Source organism: Chaetura pelagica, unplaced genomic scaffold, assembly GCF_000747805.2.
Source record: "Chaetura pelagica isolate M959 unplaced genomic scaffold, ChaPel_1.0 scaffold226, whole genome shotgun sequence".
In the NCBI taxonomy this organism is placed as follows: domain Eukaryota; kingdom Metazoa; phylum Chordata; class Aves; order Apodiformes; family Apodidae; genus Chaetura; species Chaetura pelagica.
The window spans coordinates 994,052-1,018,238 of NW_009953495.1; the positions used below are offsets into that span (position 1 = coordinate 994,052).

The window sequence follows — 24,187 nt, forward strand, 5'->3', positions numbered from 1 at the left end:
AATGCCCTGAGCTTATTTCTTGGGCCCCTCTTCCACAACTGATATGTCCTGGGGAGTTAATTGCTATGAAATTCAGTTACAGATGATGCATAGAAACGTCAGAATATATGGAAATGAACTGGAAAATTCACAAGGGATAAAGATGAGAAAATGAAGAGTGGGCAAATCAACATTCAGTAAAGATGAGACACTTTTGTTAGTATTTTATTGTGGTTTTCCCCTTCTGGAAGGAGTACAGACTTAAGACATACTTGTTAGTATGTCTACATGCTTCAGAGAAGAGAAATTGCAAAACACTGCTATTTCAGTTCTTACATTTTCTTTTCTAAGCATCTGTTTAGGGTTTTTGTCTGCCTGTATTAACTCTAGCAGTCTTGGGATGGGAAGGCTGGGTTCACACAGCTGGCTGTGCTCTCAAGGCTTAAACTGAAGGTAAAATCCTTTCTTAGATCCCTGGGTTTATTTTCTGATTCTGAATCAGCATTTTTGCTGATTTAACACAAGTGAACACATCTGGCCAGCTGCCTCTGTGCACACAGTCCCAGGTCCCTCCCTGCAGGGCACCGTAGCACCCAGCAGCTCTCTTGCAGTAGAAGGTACATTTTGGGGTGCACCAAAACAAGAACCTGCTCCAGCAGAGGAGTGAGTGGCTGTGATCAGCTCAGCCCACAGCTCCCAAGCCTAAATCCAGAGTTGTGAACCTCAAAATCCTGCCCAAGCTGCTGCAGAAGCCTGGAGAGGGTTCAGACTTGGGGACACGGAATCAATGCACCTCCTGCTTAGAAAGCAGAAGCAGCAAGAGCCAGTGACCTGCAGCCCAGGAAAGCCTACCCCAGATGGTCTGGGGCACAGAGACCTGCTTTGGGTGATGCTTCATTGCACCACACGCAGCTCCTGCGTCCCACTGAATGTCCTCCTCCTCCTGTCTAGGTCAGGTCCAGGTTACCACATGGTTACCCTAATCTGCAGAGGGACAGCTTCAGGCATCAGCAAGTGGGGTGAGCTGAGGAAGCACTTTCTCCCCTCACATAAGAGATGTGATCTAAAGGAAAGCTCCAGGCCTGAGATTGCTAAATGTCTCCCTGCTCATCACATAGAAGCTCTTCTGAGACCCGGGTTCTGTCCCCACCCATGGTATGTGAACCTCAAGTATCTACCTCTGGGTTCAGGCTTCTCTTCTCGGACATGCAAGAAAAGGTTAGTGTGAAAAAATGTCATATTTGAGCTAAAACCAGTGACTCAAGTACATTGCATTAGTGTAATATATCTTTAGAAAGGTAAATATCTGAACATAGTGTAACAGGATAGATTTGTGTTTATTATTATATAGTACCAATATGTGTGGAATTTATAAACGCTCTACACATGTACAAATACAGAATTACAAACTGTATATTTTTTGTATATATAGACAGAAAATATATGATATCTGTATTTACTGATGTTACCTTTGGTATTTTATACACCTCATGCTGCCCTTCCTTCAATCACAGGTGGAGAAGCTTTGATGGTGTGAAGAGTGCACCTTTGAAGCACAGTGTACAGAAAGGCAAGACACAACCCAGCTCCAGTTGGTTTAATCTGCCCTGAGGAGTGCTCCAAACTCTTCCTGAGAACATCATTTTGAGGTTTGGATTGGAGAGATGCAGAGGTTTTGTGGAAGCTGACAGGTACAGCTGGCTGCAGGAGGGATGGGTGGGTTTTCAGCTTGTTCCTGGGAGAAGGAGAGAGGTCAGCAATGGTGAGTTTCCATGTCCATTACGTGGGATAGCCCAGGCAGTTGATGTGCTTGGCCAGTGCTGGAAAGCGCAGACATTTGTGGAAGAGGAGGAAGGATGAGGGAAGACATGGAAGGAGCTTTAAGCATGCTGGGGTTTGGGCCAGGATGGGATTCTTGGTGCTGTAAGCCCCCTGTCACAGGACCTTTTATCTTTAGAAAAAATATCTAAAATCTGGAAATACCATGACAAGCCCCACCGTTTAGCAGGGGAGAGGGGGAATGGACCCAAAGTGCTTCCTTCCCTGCAGGAAGCATGCAGTGATGGTGCCTCTATCAGAGGCAGGCTCTGCCCTCGGCAGCTCATCTCAGTTCCACTCAACTGCAAAACCCATGTGGGACCTGCCTGGGCAGAGCGTGGCTGGGAATGGCCTGATCTACTCTGGAGAACCCACCTGAGCTGGGCTGCTGTTAGCAGAGGGAAACCATCTGTCTGGGATGGAGGAAGAGAACCCGTGGCTGCTGAGCCACGCACGAGGTTCCCACCCGTCTCGCAGAAACTTGCCTGTGCAGAGCTGCCTGGGAGGGCTCTGCCATGCTTGAAGGGAGAGGACAATTATCTCCCCTGTCAGTGAGTACTCAGATTTATGTATATTTCCATGCCTTCCCCTAAACAAGCTTTCAATACAGAAATTGCAAAGCTGAAGAGATCCTCTGCAATTAGGGGAGAAGACATTTCTCTTCAGCTAACATGAGAAGAAGAGCTGAACGAAACCGTGCACTGCTAACGGGCTTCAGCTTATCCACTGGGGAGGGTAATAAACCAGGAAGACTTGGGTTGGGATAAAAAAAGCATCGAGTATGGTGAGATTATGAAACAACAGGTACTGATAGAGAGGCAACCAAGAGCAGAAACTTTGCTGAATGCCTGGGTTTGAATGAATCCTAATGATAATCACCGGCTATGTGGCAATTTGTTTAAATAATGTGCCTCCTGCTTCCTCCCAGCCCAGCAGAATGAGTTCATACATGTTAATTGCTTCATTTTGAAGAGAAAGCTCCTCTCTGTGCAGCAATATTATATATTTATTTTCTGCTGTTTATTTACTCTGCCCTTTTTCGAGCCTTTTGCTGTCTATAAAGGTATCTGCTCCTCTCATTTTGTATTTCAACAGAGGTGCTTGCATCCAAGCTCTGAAGCTGTTACAGGGAATTTCGCAAGGAAAAGGGACTGATTGCTGCCCAAGATGAACCAGATTTCAGGAGGAAAGAGGAGTTTGTGAGCCAATCTACACATCAGAGGTAAGAACCCCATCACCAGAAATCCTCTGAACTTTGTGAAGGGTTGGGGCAGGCTCCAGCTCAAGCCTCCCAAGTGTCTTGCTCTTTCCCAAGCAAAAACTGGTGTGAAGACTCAAAGCACACCCAGGAATGTATCACATCAGATTAACATCAAGGGCATTTGCTGGGCACGCACACTGGGGAGGTTTGCATGCTAAAAATAGGTTTATCAGAAATAAACAATATTAAATGCCACAACAAAATTAATAATAGTAACAATAGCAATAATAATAACAATAATAATAACAGTGATAATAACAACAATAATTGTAATAGACCAAGGTTTTAGCAAGATTCCTCCCTGCCTGCTTGCCATTTCGTTGCTGAAGCAGATGTGAGCTCCACCAGGCATCTGCACCTCCACAGCGTGGGTGGGAGCAGAAGCAGGGACAGTGGCACCTCTGTGGGCATCTGTCACCAGACTTCTTGATGCTGCTGCTAGACTTAAATCCTGGGTCTTCTCTCTCTGCCTCCATTCAGTTCTCCCCCAAGAGCCTTCCTTTCCCTAAGAGTGACTAAGCCAATACTGCTGCAATTTATTTTTTTTTTAATACGTTGGAAAGGAATGGGGAATTCAATCCCAGCTGCTTTTGCTCACAGGAGAGTCTAGGTGCAAATTAACATCTGCTAAGCTGTATTTCCTCTCCTGTGGCCTTCATTCCCAACTGACTGTGGGTCTTTCTTCCCCTGTGGACTGCTACATTAGCTCATGTCATTTGCAGGGGTTTTTAAAAAGGTTTTTATGGGGCTTGTTTCAAAAAGTGGTTTTGAAGGTTACCCTGTCCCAAAACAGCATATTCCCCAGAACAATTGAAACTCAAGCTTATCACTTAATTTGGATATTTCACTGCCCACCAAAGCCTGCTGATTAAAATTTCTCCTACAGCACTGTGGGATATATATGAAAGGGTTACCATCTTTAGAAAAATTCACTCAAATATATCAGAAAAAACGAGGAGTGCTTCTTCCAAATGCAAATACTGCTGCTAGTATTTCCCCAGATTTTATGGCCTATCAGAAAGTAGACAGGATTGCTATTTGTTTCCTGCAACTAAAACAACAAAAAGTTTTTCTTCCTCATCAACATAATGAATGGCATCAGAAATCAAATTTCAACAGCTCCATATTGCAGTGGCACCATGGGTCTATACATAATACTATTGATGGGTACTAAATATTATTTAGAATACTGCCTTTGTGCACAGTAGGGCACGTTGCTGTGGTCCCCCAGGAGCAGCAGTGCACAGGGAATGAGGGGAGCTGGAGTCTGGTGAGATTTGTCTGCTACAATCTTAAGGAGTAGCAAAAAAGTGCCAGAGAAGGAGCAAGCCCTTGCTCCCTGCTCTCTCTCCCTGTCCCTTTTTGAGGCTGGCAGGCAGCAGCAGGCAGCAGCAGGCAGCTGGCCTCTGCAGGAGAAGTGCTCAGTGTCATCTGCCTGTGCACAGAGATTCCTGAGGTGGGGAGAAGGACCAGTCTCTGTGCAGGTCTCTATGCAGGTGACTTTGTAACTCAGATCTTATGCTGAGACTTCTTTTGCCATTTGCACTACACAAGTGTTGGATAATTACAGAGTATTCAGAAAAGCACCATCACACACCTGCTGTCTCTTGTGGTCTTCCCTACAAATCCACTTCTGGCTGCTGTTTTAATGGCTCTTGTTGGACAGCATGTTGGGTGCTGCATGCTGGGCTGAGCAGACTTTTGGCTTCACCCAATGTGGACATTTTATTTAAAAAAAAAAAAATCTTCTTGCCTTATAGGCAGGTTTTTGCATGATTTACATGCTGCCATCAATGTAAATAAGCCAATGAGTGTCTTTTAACTTTTGCAGGCAATTTAACACTGCAGGCTAAGAGTGACTCAGCAAATATGTTACCCCTCAGCAGTGAGCAGCACTCTGTAGCACTCTAGGTTTCCTAAGTTTTCCAAGTTTTCTAACTTGGGAAAGGGGAAAAGGCAGACTTGCTGCCAGTTGTTTGCTGCTGACTCCAGCTGGCATCAACCAACCATTGCCTCATGGCACCATCCAGGCTCCTCATGCACATGATGCTGGTTTGCAATGCATTTTAGGCAGTCTTCAAATTAATTTTTAGTGCCTCAGCATTGTGCTGTGCAGGGCACTGCTTTCAGGACTTTGTATATTGCTGCAGTATGGGTTTTGGTAATAGACTGGGAAAAAGCACATTGGTTGCTGATAAAAGGCATCTTTTTCAAAAACATAAAAAGCCTTCATTAAGTTTTTCTGATTAAAACGACAACAAAAGGCCCTGATGAGACATACTGAAGAGAATCTGTGTCTAGATTTTTTACTGGTTTATGCTGCTGTCTGCATGGGATCAGAACCCATTGTGTGCTTTGTAGCTCAGCCATGGCATGCCTGGATTTGTGTAACCGTGTCTCTAGAGCAAGATGTCTTTGTTTTAACCTGATGGGACTGGGAACATGTGTATGGCACAGGGAAAGGAAACCCACACTGGGCCAGAGGCTAACTGGCTGGGAGGCCAGCTGTCCCTGGGTCAGGGCAGTCCAGCTCTGACTCCTCTTGCTTGCTCTTCTCAAGGTGCCAACCTGCTTATAAGTCTGCTCAGTCAGTTTTGCTGAGAAATCAGGACTTGTGCTTATTCCTTTCCTAAGAGGATGAGGAAACCAGGACCAGCTGAAAGCACTGTGACTGGGCAGGGCACTGAGCTAGCTAGGAGAACGTGTTAGATGGATTTTCTGGAGCACATGGTCACAAAGAAGTGGAGCCTGGCTGCAGGCCAGCACAACTCCACACAAATACACAATCTTGTAGACTGAGAGAGGAACCAGGAGGTGACTGCTGCAGTTTAACTTTCTCCAAGTGCAAAATTACTCCAGGGTCTTAGAGTCCAAGCCCCTGAGCAATTCAACAGTCAGGCCAGCACCACCAGCTGCACATCCTTCTGCAACAGGGCTTGCACCGGCATAAATCATGTGTGCTGCTACATTCAGAGACAGGAAAACAAGGAAGGAAGAGAAACAAAGAGCAGAAGCAGAGATGGCCCTAAAAGGGAACTTAGTTTCTTACAGAGCAATCCTGAAAGCAACAATCAGATACTAAACAATAAAGCAGTATATTGCTACACAAGGTCACAATCCACCTTCCCCCACAACTGCTCTCAGTGGGAGGCTCATTGTGGAGCGATGGATGCAGAGCCGAGTTGACAGCCCAACCTGGGAGATCTGGCTGTTTCCCCAGGATGGATCTGACATCCTTGGGGCTTAGGAGGAAAACAAAGGGTGAGAAAACAGAAATATTATCATTGCCATTCTAAGGAGAAGAACAGAAAGCAGTGGCATTCAGGCTAGCTTCACAACAGGACAGCTTTATCCGAACAGGAATAGCAGCTTGCTATCCTGCAAAGCACCTCTAGTGAGGACAGAGCTATTTCAGTAAAACTGGATTTGTTTAATTATTTTTTTTTAGCAGAATAACACCCTCCTGAATGCAGTGAGCAGCAGTGCAGCTACAAGCAACATTTTTGACAGTTTAACACTCAGAAGCTGCTTCCCAATTGCACGTCTGGGTTAGCTGGGGATATCAGCCCTTCCCTCTCCTCACCCACAAAGCTGGCTTGGTTCACCTGGTTCAGACTTTCTGTGTGACCTGGGACAAAATATTTAAGGTAGAGCTCTACCAGAGCCCTGCTAGAGTGGGAGAGGTGTGCTTTCCCACCAGTTACCATTCTTCCCTACTTGTTTTAATACTAGTGGGAAAATGGGCCTTTAGAGCAGAGGAGGAAAAGATGAGTTAGATGAGAAGTGAGGAGATGGGCTATAAGCACCCCAATCCTCAGTCTCTGGCAAAACACAGATTCTTAAGATAATTGGATGGCCCTCCCTTTGCTGTGCAGTCTGAAGGTGTGTTCACACCCCCTACTCAAGGAGCCTAATTTAGGAGTTATAACTACTACATTCAGATGAGTCATGAGTGATTCAGGCTGCTCAGACTTGATTCCTCAGACAATGGGGAGATGGAGTTGTGACAGGCGTGAGGGTACAAGCAGTCTGAACACAGCCCCAGCTGCCTCATACTCCCTAGATGTGTTCTCCTGATGTCCCCCAAAGCAGGAAGCACTATTTCCATCCTACATACAGGAAAAGATGACTTTGTCTGGAGCATGCTACCAACTTAAATGAAACAAGCTGCTTCCACCAGCTTATCTCGATTTTGTCAGAGTTTACTTTGGCCAAGACCTGCACATTTTCCACACAAAATGCTCACCAAACTACTGAAATTACTATTCCATGTAATACTTTTTCACTTATGAAAAGGTCATCAGCCATCTTATACTGAGTACAGATATTTGAAAGCAAAAGGGAATTTAGATTTCTCAACAAAGGGGATTTTAACATGTACTGCTTGCCAATATAACAAGCACATCCAAGAAATATGACTCAAGTCTTCATGTTTCTTGAAGCTAGGAACTGTCTTGTCTGCTAAACGTGCCAGAGTTTTCCATGGATGTGACTTGGCTTCTATTTTTGCTCTCCCTGCATTATCTTGAACTAGATTGCAGGCACAATGCAACCTAAATACGTATACCAAAATATATACACTTTCTTCATGACAAGGTCTGGAATTAGGGAAAAGTCACATTAGTTTTATTTATGCATTTCTCTTCACACTGAATTTCTGGCATTTTAGCATACAACTCCCCATGAGAATGTTCTTTCAGTTGTATTTAATCCCCAGACCACCTCTCTTGACTGCAGCAAAGGAAATTCCAGTGTCTAAGCAACTATTCTTCTTCCCTGGAAGTGTCAGATCTTTGGACAACGTGGGGAGATAAAAAGCTCTTCTGCTGACTCATCTTTGCAGTCAGATCAGGTGGGCTTCCTTAGGTCCAACAAAGGGATAGAAAAGGGGCTAGGAAAAGCTGAAATGTCTGGATGGGACAAATAAAATAAAAATATAAAACAAAATAATATCATATAAAATAAAATGCTCTCAAACAAGAAAGGAGTTGGTCCTACCAACTGTTTGTTCTTGCAAATATTCAACCTGCAAATACTTAACATTCAAGTTACCAAGACTTGCCCCAACAGAGGTATCACCTGAAGCACTCAAGAAAAGCAAAGGTTTGCCACTGTATATCTGAGAGGTCTCCATAACCCCTTGAGCTATTGTCTAGAAATACATATCCAAGGTACCAGTAACCTGGAAAGTATTTTAGAAGTATAAAGTATTGTGGAACTAGGTAGAGGAAGAAATAGTGAAGAGGATCATTTGACGCTAAGATTTATTCTAAATCTTCTGTCACAGGCTTCCTGCAAATACCTTAGCAACATAGTTTTGGATGTATTTCTGCAACCAGGTCCCTCACTACAGCTAGAGACAGAGGTTAAGGCCTCTTCCAAAAGCAACATTTGCTCTTAACACGAGGTATCCTAACACATTAGATATCTTGCTGGGGCTGGATCCTTGGGCCTTAAAATGTGGATTTAGAGAGACATGTAAGAATCTATGTTTTGCTGATTGGCTTGTGGACCTGGTCTCTTCTCCCAAGTAACTTGTGTTAGGACAAGAGGAAATGGGTTTAAGTTGTGGCAGGGGAGGTTTAGGTTTGATATTAGGAAAAATCTATTTACTGAAAGAATGGTGAGGCATTGGAATGGGCTGCTCAGGGAGATGGTGGAGGTGTCCTCTGGAGGTGTTCAAGAAGAACTTAGATGTGGTGCTTCAGGATATAGTTTAGTGGTTGTGGTAGTTGGATTACAGTTGGATTCAATGATCTTGAAGGTCTTCTCCAACCTTAATGATTCTATGATAATCTGAGGCAAAAGCTTGATTGGTTGTCAGAAGACAAAGCAAAATCAACACAAACTGATAACAAACACGAGTGAGTACGACAAAAATAATGTTAGAACTCACTCAGACAAAGTTAATACATTCACATCAATTGTTAGGACCCCATTCCTTCTATCATTTTTGCACACAGCTGTATGCATGGCAGTGCATTCCTAAGAGAGCCTGCAGAAATGAAAACCGGTGTGAACAGTCAAGGAAGTCTGGATTTTCATGAACATTTCCACCTGTCATCTATAAACACTATTTGTAGGCCTGGAAGTAGAACTACTCTCAGTGGGATTTAGGTGACCCGATGGACATCACAAAGTTTCTCTTTGCAGAGCATCTCTGTTACCGTATCCTGGCATGATTCTTTTGTGGAAGAAGACATTTTTAGGCAATTCTTGACAGATTTCTAGCTTTGTAGTATTTAACTAAGATTTTAAACTCCTTGGAATAGTACTACCTAACTTCATCTACCCCAAAGCACCATAAACAGTTCCAGTCTTATAAAAAAAACAACTTGACTGACCTATATGTAACCTGTATTATGTGCCCTGTCAGTTCTATTGATTTGTGGATGTGCAAATGAAGTCTAGTCCAGACTTCGCATCTTGCTGCCATGGTATAATCTTGAAAGGACTCAGAAAACAAACAGGATTAGCCAATACAAAATTTTGCACACAGAGACATAAGGTATCCAAGTTGCAACATTCAAAGCTTAAGAAAACATTTGGGTGCAAACAATTAGTGGAAATATTCCAACCATTTCGCTGGGAAGCACGATTCATTCATATTAGAACGCATTTGCTGCTAGCAAATAAAATCCTTAAATCTTAACTGAAAATTACTTTCAGATACAGGTATTGCATCTCATTTCTCTGGGCAAAGTCAGGACTGGAAACACATCTGGGTTTATTGCCAGATGCTAAAAAGACACACTGAAACACAGTTTAATTCACATCCTTCTTACCCATGCAGTGGAGTTAACTGTATCCTGGCTTCTCTTGTGGTGAACTTTGTGGTGAGCTATAACCACAAAGCTTTTTTTCAGGTTAAAACTGTTCTATCTTTCCATTTTGATAAATATATGATAATAATCTTTTATTCACCCATCTTATTTTATAGAGTTTCCCTGGGTCACCAGTTATAGAACTCATTACAGTTCTATAGTTACTGGTTAAGAAGTTTTCTGTCTTTTACATGAAGTGTAACTACATTGCACCATATTAAAAATACATCTTACTCTGTTTAAGATGATAAAGGAACAACTTTGAGCTATAATGGCAGGCTCCTTTCATATTTTTGGTGAATTTAGCAGCTATTTTGAATATTTTATATTTACCAAAATGTTTTCCATTTCAAACACCAGCTTTGAAGAGGACAGCCTTCTCTGTATTTTAAAGCAAGTCTACATTAAGCTCAAAGAAGCAGCTTTTACTGTTACATATTCTTAAACATAGCGGACTTAAAAAAAGTTGTTAAATAAAGTGATAAGAATTTCCTTAAATACTTCCTCCTTTCTCCATGAACATGCGAAATACAATTCCAAAAGAAGCACTTTCATCTCAGTAGTATTTCACGGCAATGAACCACAGTTGAAGGCATTGTTGAAGAATCACAGAATGTTTGAGGTTGGGGGAGTTCTCTGGAGGTCATCTGGTCCAAGACCCCATGCCCAAGAAGGGCCAGGCCACCTAGAGCCAGTTGCCCAGGACCATGTCCAGACAGCTTTTGACTATCTGCAAGGAAGGAGACTCCACAATCATCTGACCAAGCTGTGCCACTGCTTAGTCACCCTCACAGTAAAAATATTTCCTGATGTTCAGAGGGAACTTCCTGTGTTTTGGTTTGTAGCCATTGCTTCTGGTCCTGTCACTGGGCACCAGTGAAAAGAGCTTGGGTCTGTGTTCTTTTTGCCCTCCCTCCAGGTATCTATATGCATTAATCAGATCCCTCTGAGCCTTCTCCTCTCCAGGCCGAACAATACCAGCCCTCTCAGCCTTTCCTCACAGGAGAGATGTTCCGGTACCTTCATCATCTTTGTGGTCCTTTTTTGGACGCTCTCTAGTATGTCCATGTCTTTGTCATACCAAGGAGCCCAGGACTGGACATGGCATTCCAGGTGTGACCTCAGCAGTGATGAGCAGAGGGGCAGGATCACTTCTCTTGACCTGCTGGCAGTGCTTTGTCTAAGGCAGCCCAGGATACCATTTGCTTTCTTTGCAGCAAGGGCATACTGCTGGATCATGTTCAACTTGTTGTCCACCAGGACCCCAGGTCCTTTTTTACCAAGCTGCTTTCCAGCTGAACAGCCCCCAGCATGGCTGCTCTATCACTTGGAGGAGGAAGTTATCAATACACTCCAGGAACCTCCTGGATTGTTTCTGTCCTGCTGTATTGATGTCTCCATCAGATATCAGGGAGGTCAAAGCTCCCCACAAAGACCATAGCCCGAAAACTTGAGGCTGCTCCTCTCTGGTCTGCAAAGGGCCTAACCCACTTGTTCTTCCTGTGGTCTACAGCAGCCATCCATTAAAATGGCACCTTTACCTGTCCTCTCTTTAATCCTAACACACAAACTGATCATGGACTCAAGCTACCCTCTCACGTAAAGGCCAACCTCCCATTCTCATCTTCCCATCCTGCCCTTCCTAAAGATGCTGTATCTCTCCTTTGCAGCACTCCAGTCATGGAAGCCACCCCATGTCTCCATTAAGATTGTAGCCCTGCAACTGCTCACAGATAACTCATCATGTTTATTCCCAATTCTGAGTGTGTTAAGTGTCCTGACACTTCACAAAGGCACCACAGCATGTTGGCTTCCTAGAAAGGGTTTGGGCATTTCTCCATAATGGTGCCATGCAGGCACTTCCTTGCTTATATGCAAACGCTGGAGGTGACCCTGCTTAAAACTGATTTTTTGATCCCTTTGTGTCAAACCACGTTCATTGAGCCTGTCCATCACACCCTCACTCTCTCCCCTCTCCATCGTTCTTGGCTTAAAGCTTTCCTTGGAAAGTTTAAAGCTTTCCTAAAAATAGGCCAGCCATTCTTTATTGGTAAAAACAGCTTTGCCCCACTTCTCCCAAGCAGATGCAAACAGGGTCCTATGGTCATAGAACCCAGACACCTGTGGCCAACACCAGTTCTTCAGCTCATTACTGATCTGTCATAATAGGACCCTCCTCCTCACTCTGTTTCCCTCACCAGCAGGGATGAGACCACCACCTGGGCCTCCATGCCTGTGACTACTGCCCCAGACCTCTGTAGTCACTTCTGATACTACCCAGATTTCCTCTGGCTTTATCCTTTTCATCTATGTGGAGTAACAGCAAGAGTCAGAGCACTAGATGAGCTTGAGTAGCTCCTCCACAACATTCCAGCTCCTAGCCCCCAGAAAGCAGCAAACAACTCTAGATGACTGGTTGGGTTGACAGATGGCTGCCTCTGTCCCCTGAAGCTGAGTCAGCCATTATGACTTGCCATTTACTCCTGGTAAATCTTGCATGGCTTACGGTTAGGTGGACCAGATTTTTTGCTTGAATGCAGATCTAGCTCCTCTTCAACTTTGAGGACAGAGAATATACTCTGCAGTTGTAAGCCCTTAGGTGGGGCAGGAACTTCCCTCTTGTTGCAGTAAGTCACAAGCTTCCATCCTTCCCATTCTCTAGAGTTTTTACTTACCTTGCTAGTGCAAGGTAGACACTGCCTGCTTCCCTGTTGCAGAAGGGGTCTGAAGCTCTTCAAGCTGTTAAGTCTCAGAGAAGCTCCTGTCTGACCTCACTTCATCTTCTCTGAGGTGGTGCAGCCTGCTCAATTCCTCCTGTAATTCACCCATCAGAGATTCCCCTCCCATCTCTGGGGAAGATCACGGTAAGGATGGGTGTCCCCATGCAGCCCATGGAGGTCCATGGTGGAGCAGACATCCAACTGCAGACTGTGGAGAACCCCAACCAAGAGCAGGTGGATGTGCCCAAGGGAGGCTGTGACCCTGTGGAGAGCCTGGGCTGGAGCAGGCTCCGGGCAAGACCTGTGGCCCCATGGAACGAGGAGCACACAGTGGAACAGGTTTGCTGGCAGGACTTGTGACCCCACAGGGAACCCACGCTGGAGCAGTCTGCTCCTGAAGGACTGCACCCCATGGAAAGGACCCACACTGGAAGTGAAAAATTGCAGCCTATGGGAAGGGCTTATGTCGGAGAAGATCATGGAAGACTGTCTCCTGTGGAAGGGACCCCACGCTGGATCAGGGGAAGAGTGTGAGGAGTCCTCCCTGTGAGGAGGAAGGAGCAGCAGAAACAAAGTGTGATGAACCGACCACAACCCCCATTCCCTGTTCTTCTGCACTGCTGGGGGAAGGGAGGAGGTAGAGAAACTGGGAGTGAAGTTGAGCCTGAAAAGAATGGAGGAATCAGGGAAAGGTGTTTTGAGATTTAGATTTCGTTTTCTCATTATCCCAGTTTGACCTGATTGGTAGTAAAGTATCTTCCTTGAGTCAAGCCTGTTCTGCCCCTGAAGGTATCTCCCTGTCTTGACCCATGAACCTTTTGCCTGGGTCAGCCCACCACAGAAGCCTCTCCTGTAGCAGGGACAGCTGCTCCAGTATCTACTGGGGAAAATGAAATTAAACACATGAATGTTTTGTCTAACTTAGAATACTTATTAGACCAAAGCAAATCAGAACAGATTTCAAGGGCAGATGATAAAACTGCACTGTAATCTCCCAAGCTTTAAACTGTAATGCTGACAAGGGCATAATTTCTTTCAGGTTGAAAAGTTCTACTCAACACTGTCACATGACAGCAAGGCTAAAACTAAGAAAAACACAGGCCAGTCAGAATGAAAAGACAAGACACAGAAAATCATAAGGTGAAAGGCTTTGAGAAAGCTGTTTGTATTTGAAAATTTCAGAATCAGATTGTTTCTAAAAATATTTAAACAAAACCATTAATTTATGTAAATGCCTTAACTCGGGAAGAGCCAAAACCAAAAAACAAACGTCCAGTATGAAGATTTTCTTTACAATAAAAATTCTTCCACAAAGTATATTAAACATGGTGAAAGGGGAAAAAAGCATCTCACAATTTATATTTGAGGGCATCACATTTTAGAACAATGTCTTAGCCACTAATCATTTATAAATGATTCACAAAGAAAATAAACATGCTATTCCATAAAAGAATAATCTAATTTACAATTTAGATGTAAGGCTTCACCATAACATCATATAACCTTCATCTGGCTCTTTGCCAGGTTGAGTGATCTGAACTTACTCTACTACACAGCATGGTCCTCAAAAACCCAGGGTGTGTCCAGTTTTACTTTATAATGTTCGACAAAAAAGTGTAACTGAAAGTGTCCTATTATTTGTAACAATAAAAGCAATTGAAAATCTAGGAGAAATAGGTAAGTTTTATTTATGGGTCTAAGGTTGAAGGACGAGATTATATTACACCTTGCAAAAAAATAATCTAGCTGCTAGTTATGCCATTGTGTTATTAGCCGTTGTGCACAACTGGGACACCACAACTCCAAAGCACACACTAGACACACAGTGCTTCCTTTAGACAAAGTACATAACTTCTGTGTGAAAAAGGCTGGGGAAAAAATAATGAGAACCATCCATCTCCATAGCCGTCATAGGCGTAAGAACAATTGGCTTTACAGAGCTTCAGTTAGTTCAAAATCCTGAACGTAATACTGATGTCAGTAATAACCTTTAGTCTCCTTATGCATCAAGTACAAATCAGAGAAAAACTCTGCCCCTAAGCACTCACTTTCAACCACAAAACATTGTCAGAAATTTTGTATTTGCAACACAGCTACCTGGTGCTGCAGTCAACATATTAATTCTGCAGATGAGAGTCACAAATACTTACTGAAAATACAGATATGTTTCCTAGGAGTAATGTGAAGCTTTATTTAAGATGACAAAGCTTTTGTAACAGTGCAGGGTGCAAATTTTCAGTATGAAGACATTCAGAAGATTTGCTGCTCAAAGAGGATCTTTTCAAACCCTGGTGGAGGTGTATGATAAAATTCACTGAACTGACAATCCAGAATGGCACTGTCATCAACTGCAGAAGAGAATCAAACAGAAGGAATTAAAGAAGGAATGCTTACAGTTTCATCCTCTATTATACCATCTCACTAAATTACATACTTTGCTCAAAACATGACAAATATTCTCCAATACATCCATTACATATATACAATTTTAAAAAATCTATTTGACAAATTTGCTAAAGCCTGACACACATACTGAAGAAGAGCAAATAATCTCTTTATGGCTACTTACTGTAGTCAGTAATGGTCCTTGGTGCAGTAAATGAGAATGCTACCTCTGATTTCACTGGGAGTGTTAGTTAGGCTTCAGGCAATTCCTCCAAATTTTCTACTCTATTTCTCTGGAAATCTACAGATTGAGGACACTGCAAGACACATACTGCAAGGCTGTCATCTTCTCAGCTGCATATTTCTCTGCCCACTTCCTAATTCTGCTGAAGTGTCACCTGTCTGCAATTTTTCTGGAGGTTTACAAGGTTTCAGAAGCCTGTAATGATCCGTGTCAGACTATGCGTTTTAGCATGTGATACTAGGAGAGCTTCTTTGACTGCTTCTTTAAGTTGGAAGTTAATGGGCTTTTATAATACTTCTGCTTTCTGCATAATCTGAGACACAAGTGTTACTACCTTCATTGTAGAATACAAAGAACCTTCTGAGGATTTTCAGGACAAAGCCTTCATGTATGGCATTAGCAAACTGAAATACCCAACCATCCAGAAAAGTACGATTTCTTTCAAAGATAACTTCTTCAAAGATGAACCTGGTACACTAGCAACATTAGATCAAAATAGAAAAGCTTCATCTCTGTTTTGGGTATCTCAGAGCCCATGTAGAAATTTCTCCTTCATAGGCTCAGTTAAAACTCTTATTAGTATATTTGTACATTTCTGTAGTACTAATCTAGTGTTTGCAACTCAATTATGCAAAAATGCCTACGGTACAGCTGCTCTAGAGAACAACTTTTAAGTATATTTTCTGTTTCACATTCTCAGACTTGACATCATGTTTCCCTGTTCTATCATGTATCTTTTAAAAAGAGATCTATAGTTCCAGTCTGAAGTATGGATAGGGTAAATGCTTAGGAAAATCTGTTCTCCATGGTCAAATCCTTTCACACTACTAGAAGTTCATATTATATTAAGGACATTTATAGTTAAAGTTTATCACAATTGAGTACCATGCAAAAGCAATCTGCAGGCTGCAATTGTTCTAGCTATATGTAGGAGACATGATAATTACATTGAAATGATGCTCACTTGTGGAACATGATAATAAAAGCCTGGCAATGAAAGGTCCCTGCGTTCCCCAGACATGGAACTTCTTCAGTCAGAGAAAAAGGCAATTTATGGTAGGGTTAACATGACACCAAATGTATTCTGAAAGCAACCTGCTCTCTCCATGCTATGTAACACCATTTTCAAAACACAGGGAAGATGCAACAAACCATTTATCATACAGCAACTCCCTCCTAGCTGTTCAGGGTTTTTGCACCAGGAGATCCCGCGGTTTTCCGGGGCAGATGGTGTCTGCCACAGCATTTTAGCAGCGCCATCATGTGGCATAAGAACGCATCACAAAATAGCCATACAAAATTTCCACCCCAACAGCTTGGAAAGATATTATTTGTTAGCTACTTTTACAGACGTCGAAGACTCTACAACACATCTAGAGTATTTTCTTCCCGTTCATAAAATCCAATTTTACAAATGTATCAAGCTATAAATAGGAACATGCCAATAGTTCATTAGGAACCAATTAGCAAATGAAAAAATGAGCCACATCACATAACTAATGGTATCTCAATAAATTATTTAGGAAGAACCTGCTACTTTGATGAAGCTCACACAGGAATGAAGATAAACTGGAGATGGCTGTAGGTAAAATACAGGGAATCCAGTGAGCACTTATCATGTGCTGTGAGTGAAAAGCCAACCCAGAGTGTAGTGTTGACCATGCACTGAGCTAGGGGAAGTGCTGCCTTGCAGGTGAGATGTTAAACAGAATTCTAACTACTTGGGGAATACAAAACAACCACCAAGGTCTGGAAGAGTGAACTGTTAACACATATATCTTGGCCAAATTCCAGCTCCCATAATTCATAAATTCTTTCTTGAACTGCCTGTGCAGGAATTAACTGGATATGGTATTTCCTTCGTGTTCAAAACTTCTGTGTTGTATTGAGGGCAACAAAGATGGTGAAGGGCCTAGAGAATAAATCTTAAGAACGCTTGAAGGAGCTGGGAATGTTTAGTTTGAAGAAGAGAAGGCTGAGGGGAGGAGACCTTATCAGTCTCTACAACTACCTGAATGGCCATTGTAGAGAGGTTGGTGCTGGTCTCTTTCCACAGGTAATTAGCAACAGAACAAAAGGGGATGTCTTCAAGCTGTAACAGGGCAGGTTTAGGCTGGACATTAGGAACGTTTTTTTTCACACAAAGTGGTCAGACACTGGAATAGGATGCCCAGGGAGGTGGTTGAGTCACCATCCCTGGATGTGTTTAAGGGTCATTTGGATGTGGTGTTGGTGGACATGGTTTAGGAGAGAACCTTGTAGAGCAGGGATGGTGGTTGGACTTGGTGATCCCAAGGGTCTTTTCCAACCTGAATAGTTCTGATTCTATGATGCCTGCTAGTGATGGTTGCTGGCAAAACAGCTACCACAATTCACTTTCAAATTGCTAGATTTCAGAACTGGGCATCAATTAGGTGTAGCAGCAAAGAGCTGTACCACTATACAGCAGGCAGCTGTTCTAGTACTACATTAAAGTTATTACTTCCATAAGAATATATAAACAACAATTTACTATCCATTCATATTTAACACTCAATCCATTTATGAAGTATGTGAAATTAACAGGAATAAACATCAAGCTTCACAGATAAATCAGATGAGCCCACAAATCTGCATCTCTCTGAACTTCCATTTTTTGTGGACACTGTAACTAGTTGGTAACTGATGCTTTTTTTACTTACTAGGCAGCATTTAAGATGATGTGAAAATATACTGTTGTATTTTCCCAGGTTTGTATTTTCATGCAATTTATTGTTGTTGTTGCCAAAAACAAATGACTGGCATGTGTTCCATTTAAGTAGGAAAAAGAATGCACAGCTCACAAGACAGATTTGGTCATAAATATTTTTCTACACTGTAGAACAGTTTGAAAATCTCTGACTTACCATAGACCACTGGGTAGACAGTCCCTCGGATTCCTGAAGCTGGACAATGCATGTTCTTCCCATTTAAATATACATTTAATTCTACATGGTCATATGTAATGCCCTATAAAGTACAGAAAATTACAAAAAAAAGCATCAACACATTTATACATGTAAGATTGCTACTTAATTTAGCTTTCTTAGCCATAGGCAAATTTTAACACCATTATGCTAACCGCAGCATCCTAGAAAACCTCACTTGAAATACTCTTGCAAAGGACTGGAAGTTGATAAATTACCAGTAACATTTGTATTTTCAAATACTCAGGATTTGTTATTGCTCATCCAATTTAGAGGCAGCACAGTACTGCACACTGCTTCTTACTAAGGACAGATTACAAAATAAATTCACAAGCTATTCTTCACTATGTTAAAGAAACACAAAATTTTCTATTACTTTGAACATTAAGCAGTTTGCCATCTTCTTGTTTATTAAAGTTATTTCCTTGAGAAGATGCAGTGATGCCATGAATTCATTTTATCTGTCCATACTTTCACACAGTAACCTCTCTCAGCTCACTTAATCTGGCAGCAGCAACAGACTGTGATTTCATACATAACACCCTAAGTATGCTGACTAAAGAGCAGAAAGCAAACGCTAACAAGGTAATAAATTACTTGTTAGCTAAATTATTTTTCTCGCTGTTTTGGCACAGCTGAGTGTGACAATTTGTGTTGTCATTCATTACTTCAGGAATCTGTCTTCAGGACATAACAAAATAAATTGAAATTTATGATAATCGGAGTTTGCAAAGGAACACATGAGCTACTTTTTTTGTGATTAGTTGAAGCTCTTCAGACTACCTATGTTGACTAAACCTTGAAACAGTCAGCAACCCTCAAAAAACAACTTCTGAAGGGGATTAAAAGAATAATATACTATCTGTATAAAGGGTAGAGGAGTCAACCTTAGGTGTTTGAGGCTTCTAAAGATGAAATTCCTAACCATCACTATATAGAGGCAAGATTAACCCAGCAAGAAAAAATAGCGGTGGCAAATGGCCTAAATTTCATTGCATTTTTCCTATATATTTTTGAAAATAAATCTCTTACAGGTCATTGAGAAAAATGACAACGAGAGAACACAAACCTTTGAATAGAATCACTTTAAAGTTGTTTTAAGAAACCTGGTACAGTAAGGTACAAAAAAAACCATTAAGGGTCTCCATTTGCTCTCATTCTTAATTATTCTCCTAGTGAATATTAACCCCTCCCTATTTACTATCTCTCCTTCCCTACAAAAGCTTAGTCTGGCTAAAAATAAAATTCATCTACCACCCAGGACCTATCTCTGCCCAGCTGTGTCCTTCTAATCATTAACCAGTTAGCTACCAGGTCTGCAGCTCAGCTGGGCATGGTGCACAGCTATGTAATGCATTCCAGCACATTATTTGTTTAGGAAGATCCCATCTCAAACAATGTAGGACCCTTGTGATGGGAGTTACCCATCAGGTAGGTAATGCAATATTGCATTAGACACTACTTTTCAAACACTGGTAAAGTCTGTCCCTCATTCAAAAACTTAACAATGCTGAGAATGAAGTCCAGTGGTATACAGGCTGCTGATCCATTTTAAATACAATGGGAGTTTGTGTCAGCACTTTCCAAACAGGGAGGTGCAAGCTGAACAGTCTGACTGAAACTGGCAGTTTGACCACATAGCTGTAAATAAGAATAATCTGGGAACAGCTGAGGAAAATAAAGAAGCCTTAAGAAACTCACCACTACATCGCCCTCCTGAGGAAGGTTGTTTGCTGGGAGTCTATTTTTCTCCTCGTTGTTATAGTAGAGAGCTCCATCATTCCTCATCACCAGGCTATGGACATCTCGACCAAGTGGAATTTGATTTAAATTTGCTTTCTGGGTTGCAACTCCAATACCCCAAATCCCTAAAGTGGGACATTGACATGGCAAGAAAAAAACACCCATGTAATTTTGAAGATTATCTGTCTGAAGCAGGACAGCATAGAGAATGTGTTTTTAACTAGGCAGTACTACCAGTAAGTACCTCTAGGAAATACAGGGACTACTGTGATTTAGCCCTGGCAGGCACCCAAGCACCACCCAACCCCTCACTCACTTGCCCCCACAGCCCTCAGTGAGTTGGAGGAAGAGGCAATGAAGAGTAAACCCCAGAAAACTTGTGGATAAAGATAAAAATTGTTTAACAGGAGAGGTGGAAGAAAGAAAGAAACTTAAGCAAAACAAAGTGATGCAAAGGCAAGCACTCACTACCTCCCACGGATAGACCAATGCCCAGCCAATTCCCAAGCAAAAGATAGTGGCTAACCTCCCTAAGTCCCCTCTCTCTTTTGTTGCTGAGCCCAACATGTAGCATGGAATATCTCTTTGGTTAGTTTGGGTCATCCACCTGGTTGCAACCCCTCCCAATCTCTTGAGCATCCCCAGTCTTACATTTGCCCTGGGAGGGCAAAATGAGAAACTGAGGCCTTGCTGCTGTGCAAACACTGTTCAGCAATACCTAAAACTTGAGTGTGTAACCAGTATTGTTTTGGTAACAAATCTAAAAAACAGCACCACAAGAGCTGCTATGATGAAAATTAACTCCATCCCAGACAGATCCAGTACAAGCAGTCACAAGAGACTGAAGATAAACAGCACCTATCCTGAAAAAGGACTCACATTATTGTAACTACTTAGCTTTTGCTTTTATTCCCAGAAAAATATTGAAAACAATCTCTAAGACTGTAGGAGGATGTAAAAAAATAAACCAAACTAGCATAGATTTCTGAACAACACCATTTCCTTTTTCAGCTGGTTAGACTCGTCTTAGGGGGAAAACAAAAAATTGTAAATATGATAGATCTTGATTTGGTAATTTTTTTGAAACTCATACAACATTGAAATAGCCAAATTACAAAAACATGATCTAAACAGTTACAGCAATATGAATGCAGAACTGATCAGAAAACTGTACTGCAGAACTACTCAGCAGTAGCACCTCAACAAACCAAAAAAGATCACTCAAGTGGGGCTTGAGGTTTTGCCCAAGGCTGGATGCTGCTCCATATTCACAACCATGCCTTGGATAACATGACAATGTGCTTATCAAATGTGCTATCAACATCAACCTGACAGGACTGCAAGCTCTTCAGAAGCCACTCAAGTTTTAAGTTATCCTGACAAATTGGTTAAGAGGTCTGAAATAAGGAAAATGCATTTGCTTTTTCTGAATTATGATGAACAGCAGGTAACTAGAGCAGTAAGTGGCACAAATATAACAGTGGCTTGGCAACCAGTTCATAGAATGTAATTTGGGGGTATTCACAGACCACATACTGAGCATGAATCTGTGCCCTACTGTTGTGAAAAACTTCTAGATGCATGGCATGTATAAAAAGCAGACATTTTGTATGGACAGCAGATGAAGAATGTCTACTGCTGCTACAGCTAGAGCAGAGTGTCCCTTTTAGGCATCATACCTCAAGGCAAATTAGGTCGATTGGAGATACTCTAGAATAAACAACAAAACCAATCAAAAGTGTAAAAAACACCATCTATAAGAACACAGTGAAAAAACTGGAACTGTTTAATCTACAGAAGACTAAAAATGAGGCAAAAATATGAGTTTCAAAAGACAAAATCGCAGAACAACTTATTCTAATACTTACATGACTAGAATTAAAAGGACAAGAGCATGAACAAGATTCAGATTAGACTTAAAAGAAACTTCCCAATAATCAAGATGTCTCCATAGATGACCTTCAATAGATTGCACAAGGATGCTTCTGGGAATCCAAGTTTTTAAGCTAAGCAATCTACACTTCTGTCTTGGGGCAGAGGAAAACATGAGACACAGCTCATGGGGACCAGGAGAGCTTATTTCCTATGTTTCTAAAATAACATATAAGAACATGGATACTGTGTCTCTGTGAATAATGAGCCTATATGAACAACAGTTACAGTGGATTCCTTCTCCAGCAGAAAGGATACTAAAATTGCCCAGTTATGACAGAGATGGGGTTTATATGTATTTTAAAACTCAACAACTGGTTTGACTGCAAGGTGTTTTAGACAGATCTGTGCTCATGCTGCCTGCACTCCAATCCACTGAATGCAAACAACCCTTACCCAAAAAGCACCAGATTCGAGCTCCAGCTGGTACTGTAAAGCCTGTCTCTGGACTAACACTTCCTTTCTTCTTCCCTTACCCTACACACTCAGGGGAAGAACAGCTTTATTTTCACAGTGTCTGCCATTTAAAAAAAATATAGGTTGGTTGATTTTAAGATTAGAAAACAGGCAAGCCTAGAGTGCACTCTGTAGTACTGAAGCTGACTGTATTAGTAAAAGCATAATTATTCCAAATTTCATTTACTTTCAGCTGCCTTGCATTAGATCTGTGCAAAACAGATATAGAAACAGGGTGCTCAAAGGCTGCTCTTGGTAAGACCATGTCAGAATAAGTGCTGCACATTTTGTTTGAATAGCAAAGTGAAGTACAACGAGTGTTAGCCTTGCATGGTGCATGCTAAATGCAAATGAAGGTAGGCAAGTAGCTACAGATATTGCTGGATAAACTGCACTATTTTAAACAAAAGTATTTCATAGCTACAGTGTTTATGTGGTCACAAGGATTTATTTACCAAAAAACATTTCTCTAATATGCTAACTGAAAAACATGCATAAAACAGCATATAAAACAACATTGTGTTTTAGTATTTGCACTCCTTTAGTAATATACTTACCATTCTTTTTAGTATTTCGGAGACACAATTTTAAAAAAAAGAAATTCCTTTTTACACAATGACAACTCAGAAAACTCCAATGTTCACAAGTTCAAGGATGCAATTACAAAGATGCACGTGCTCAGTATCTGACATATGACTGCAGGCAATCTGACATACCTTCCAAGTTTAAAGTTGTACATTTTTGCAGACTAACCTGTGGACTGGATTTTAAACTCAAAATAGCTCTTGTTCTGATGCAAAGGTGCATTGGCTAAGCAGCCTCCTGTGCCACATATCCTTCTGCCATTTTTAACAATAACGACATCTGTTCCTGCAAAAAGAAAAAAAAAATCAACAAAAAAACCAACCATGCAACACTTCAAAACATTTTCAGAAGTCTGGAAGCAGCCCCTAAAAGCCCTAAACATTGATAATAGATTTTGCTCTTTCTGCATCAAGTCAGAACTTCATTACTCTGTGAGAATTATGACGATAGGCCATGCTTTGAAGTAAGAAAAGGAAGGCTGTTTACAGGCTAGCTCATCTTTCAGCCAGGGTTTATTTATTTAAAACCTATATGCTGCTCTAATTTTGCATCTTGTGTTCTGTGGCCCCATGCTGATCACAACCTTTGTTCAGCCACATCAGAAGCATAACTTACAACTTAGTCAGAAAGGGTTCACTGTGAGACCAAAGCCCTGTACCCTGTCTCTATACACGGGAGAACAAAAATCTGCAGTGAGAAGGCAAGGCACATGGGGTAGAAATATTTGATGGAATTGCAAGGCTGTTTAAATGTTCTTTGAAAAAAAAACATTTTTATGTGAAACATGCCTGTCGATACAGGGAGGAAAAAAATCCCTGCCATGTTTTCCTTCTCCAGTGGAAGACTTCATCTTCCAGCACTGCTGTCATGGTCAAGAACATGGGAGACAGTCAAGGCCCGCTAATACAACTGAATAAAAACGGGGCAATAATTGTGCTTCATCACTGGACCCTGGAGTGGCCACAGTGCTTTCCTCTCAGTTTTTTCCCTGGCTCTCCTATAGCCGACCCAGATCACTTCTCTGCTCAGCAAAGTCCATCGCCTGGTTTTGAGAACAGCTCATCCTAAGGGAGCGGCTCGGACGGGCCTCCCTACAGCCTGGCTCCTTCTGCATCCTCACCGCCACCCCCTGCTCCCAACCACCATCCCCCGCCTCTGGCCAAGCCCTCCAGCCCTCCCCAGGCAGCCCTGCCCCCTCACACACCCCTGCTGCCGCTGGGGCACCTGAAAGAGCCGAAAAAGAGACCTTCCCAGTGAGAGGGGATCAACCCCAGGGGCCGGTGCGGTTACACCCC

At 42.1% G+C, this 24,187-nt stretch overlaps 1 protein-coding gene across 1 annotated transcript; it reads right to left on the reverse strand.

Moving 5' to 3' along the window:
• Positions 1-14,242: 14,242 nt before the first annotated feature.
• On the reverse strand, positions 14,243-23,931 carry SPRYD7 (SPRY domain containing 7). The gene is made up of 5 exons (XM_009999085.1): positions 23,901-23,931; positions 23,061-23,177; positions 19,878-20,044; positions 18,117-18,219; positions 14,243-14,950 (listed from the first exon to the last, which is right to left on the reverse strand). The coding sequence occupies exons 1-5, from the start codon at positions 23,929-23,931 to the stop codon at positions 14,853-14,855; spliced, it is 516 nt and encodes a 171-aa protein (XP_009997387.1). The 3' UTR covers positions 14,243-14,852.
• Between the last annotated feature and the right edge of the window lie 256 nt (positions 23,932-24,187).